Consider the following 3,565-nt stretch of genomic DNA (forward strand, 5'->3'; position numbering starts at 1 on the left):
GTGGTTATAACCTGACATCCATCTCAGAGTCTATGGCCGCCTGCATTCACTCTCTCCTTGGAGACTCACCTCCCCTGCTGGCCTTGCAGCGGCCCCCGCTTTCAGGAGCCCTGGCCTCCATCACTGAGACCATCCAAGTCCATCGCAGATACTGGCGTAGCTTGCGGGTCACAAGTAAGTGCATGTGGGGAACTGAGGCCAGTGGGGGCACTGAGTGGAGGAGGGGAGGAGGTCAGTTTTAGAGACTGGAAAGAGGACAGCATCTGCATTCAACAACCTCCTGCCATGCTTCCAGAGGCAGAAGACAAGGAGGAACTCTCCATTTCTAAGTCTGTTACCAAGAAGGCATCCCAACCAGCCAATCCTGGGTTGACTGAGAGGATGACCCCGCCACAAGAGAACATCCTGGGAGCAGGCATGGGGAAGGTCACCGCAGCATTATCTGCAGAAGAGTCCACTCCAAGCCAGACTAAGTCAGAAACAGCTGTGGTGGTGTTGACTGTGGAGCAGCCCTCAGAGGCAGCTGTGGAGGGAACCATAGAGGGCCAGACCATCTCAGAGGAGGCTGTGGGGGGAGCCACACAGGGCCCAACCACCTCAGAGGAGGCACCAGGGGGAGCAACCGAGGGCCAGACCACCTTAGAGGAGGTGGCAGGGGGAGCCACACAGGACCAGACCACCTCAGAGGAGGCAGAGGGGGTAGCCACACAGTGCCAGACCACTTCGGAGGAGGCAGCAAAGGAAGCCACTCTGGGCCAGACCACCTCTGAGAAGACTGGAGGGAAAGCCATGCTGCACCAGACCATCGCAGAGGCAGCCGAAGGGGAAGGCATGATAGACCAGACCACTCCAGAAAAGACTTCAAGGGGAGCTACACTTGACCAGACCACCTCAGAGGAGGCTGTGAAGGGAGCAGAACTGATCCAAACTCCTCTAGACTCATGCACAGAAGACCAGACCACCCCTACCTCACCTATGCAAGAAGCCAAACCCCAAATATCTCTCAGTCAGCTGACTGGGAATAACAAAACCTTGGAACTAGACAACAAAGCACAGGTACGGCCCACAACACCCAGGTAGGGGGAAGAAGGGGCAAGATCAGGCCCCTCTGATACATCTTTTGTTTCTGTGTGTCTAGGCAACCACAGAATCTCAGGCCCCAGAAGAGGAGGGCCTCCTAGGAGAGGCAGCTGGAGGTCAGGCCATGGATGATTCTATGCTGATGCAGGCATTTGGGAACCTTGTTGACACTACACAGGTAAGCTCAGAGAGAGGCTGGAACTGTGGCTTCTTTCTCTTGTTTCTTTGTGTCTCCAGGTAGAAGTATGTGATGTAATAACATATAATGGGGAGGTAGGATCCTCAGCTTACTCAGTTTCATTCACCCACTGTAGGCCACATTTTATGCTGTAATGCCACGGTCCTGGTGTCCCCATTTGGTGGCAGTATGCCCCACACCTGCAGCAGGCTTAAATGTGACCCAGCCTTGCCAGGACTGTGGAACGTGCAGGGAGAATTGGGTGTGTCTGTCCTGCTATCAGGTAAGGAGCAGGGGCAAGGAGATTGGCCGTGGGGATGTGGGTTGACCTAGGAGCAAACCACAGGGGGCTTGCTTAACCTACTGATGCTTACTCGCCCACCTCAGGTCTACTGCGCTCGTTATGTAAATGCCCACATGCTCCGACACTATGAAGACTCTGGACACCCATTGGTCCTCAGCTACGTTGACCTGTCTGCTTGGTGTTACCCCTGCCAGGCCTATGTACACCATGAGGTGGGTAGACCTTTTAACACTCATCCCCCCACACCCTTCTGTGATTGGGTATGGAGAGAACACAGACACTTTTTTTTTTTTTTTTTTTTTTTTTTTTTTTTTTTGAGAAGCATTTTTGCTATAGGGCGTGTGTGCTCGCCAGAGAGACAGAAAGAGAGAAATCATCCCCCAGGGGAGATGGCCATACCACAATCCTTTCTCCTCCATTCTCCTCTCGGGATCTTGGGCATGCACACACACGTGCCCAGTAGCGGTCGACTATATGGAAGTCCAGCAACATAACTATTACACTAACTGCTGGTCCCGAACACAGACACTTCTGTGTGGCTGCATCTCATGACTATTCTGTGTGGTGTGGGAGACAGAGTGAATGAGGGCTGGAGTGGGGCAGCCTCCTAAGTAGAGGGCCCTCATGTTCTCTCACCTATATTGTTCTTGCCTTCTCCTCAGGCTCTCCTAGACGTGAAGAACATCGCCTACCGGGACAAGTTTGGGGAGGATATGCCTCATTAAATCCCAGAAGATCCTCCCTCTTCACCATCTGAGGCCCAAGATAGAACAGCCTTAATTCATTCCAACCTGTACCTTGGATGAGAGTGGCCTGTAACTCCATCCCAACCTTAATATCCTTTGAAACTCCCAAGGGTGCTTATTTAAGTATGAATATGTTTAAGAGGACTACAGTGATGAATTGCGGATCTCCCCCTGCCTATCCAAGGGACATCATTATTCTATCCCAGAAAGAATGGGGCAGCTAAGTGGCCTCAAGAGGGGATATCACAAAGATAATGTTGGGGGGAGGAGGGAATCAACGAGCAGTTATGGCAGGGTTCTATATGCAATAAAATACAAACTGTTGCCCAACCTGAAGAAAGCCTTTTTACTCTGAGTAGAGAGAAAACCCCACATCCCTGGCTGCATGGCCAATGAATAACAAAGGAATGAGGGAGTGGGTCTTCATCGGGTCAACCCTTGCCCATACATTACCCCCCAAACTAACCAAAAATAGAATAGGGAGCTTGACTGGCTGCACTAGAGATTAAAGATAGTGTCCAAAAGGAAATGAGCACTTGCCTTAGAAATAGGGGACTTAGGACCAGCAGATGGCATAATGGTTGCATCATTGGACTCCTGTGTAGTCAACCACTGTTTGAGTCCTGGACCCAGCAGCTCGAAACTCATACAGGGTGCATGTGCATGCTGCCCAAAATCTTGAGAGGAGACTGGAGAAGGGATTGCAGCATGGCCATCCCCCCTGGGGGGTGACTTCTCACTTTCTGTCTCTCTGTCTCTCTCTGGTGAGTGCACATGCCCTATAGCTAAAACCTCACTGAAAAACAAAAAAAGAAATAGGGGCCTCACAGCCAGTCCCAGCCACACCCTAGCCTGAGAAGACCAACTGCCAGGATGTTCTTCCCACCCCATGCATCTCATTGACCTGATTGGAGGGTGAGGAGAGCAGGTTTAACTTGGATGTGGCTGGGCAGGGGGTAGCTTCCTGGGTGGAAAGGGTGCTAGCCATTGACCAGAGGGTGGGAAATTGAAGAACAACTTTGGCGTTTTATTTCTTCCCTATAATGAGACCTGCTTTGGCAGTTCAAGGGAGTCAGGACTGAGGTTTCCAGGACTTTTCTTCATGGCCACCTTGTGATCCCAAAATTACCACCAGAGCCCAAACAGTCAAGAAGAGAAGGAACTGCGAAGGGATGCTTTACCCAACATCTCTGCATACATCTGATTGGTCAGAAATGTGTTATATGCCTCTCAAGAAAAAAAAAGGGGGGGGGGGAC

General features: G+C 51.4%; 1 protein-coding gene across 5 annotated transcripts in view; it reads left to right on the forward strand.

Annotated features, from left to right (window-relative positions):
• Nucleotides 1-2,634, forward strand: part of LOC102487728 (erythroid transcription factor) — a 67,167-nt gene extending 64,533 nt beyond the window's left edge. For all 5 annotated transcript variants that reach the window (XM_027769641.1, XM_006171933.3, XM_006171931.3 and 2 more), the window contains 6 exons: nt 1-174; nt 296-1,056; nt 1,139-1,258; nt 1,395-1,541; nt 1,646-1,774; nt 2,225-2,634. In XM_027769641.1, coding sequence (XP_027625442.1) covers nt 1-174; nt 296-1,056; nt 1,139-1,258; nt 1,395-1,541; nt 1,646-1,774; nt 2,225-2,287 — 1,394 coding nt within the window. In that variant the 3' untranslated portion in view covers nt 2,288-2,634. The remainder of the gene's footprint in view (nt 175-295; nt 1,057-1,138; nt 1,259-1,394; nt 1,542-1,645; nt 1,775-2,224) is intronic.
• Nucleotides 2,635-3,565: the final 931 nt, after the last annotated feature.

This window comes from Tupaia chinensis, unplaced genomic scaffold (genome assembly GCF_000334495.1).
Source record: "Tupaia chinensis unplaced genomic scaffold, TupChi_1.0 Scaffold150028_1, whole genome shotgun sequence".
Taxonomy (NCBI): domain Eukaryota; kingdom Metazoa; phylum Chordata; class Mammalia; order Scandentia; family Tupaiidae; genus Tupaia; species Tupaia belangeri.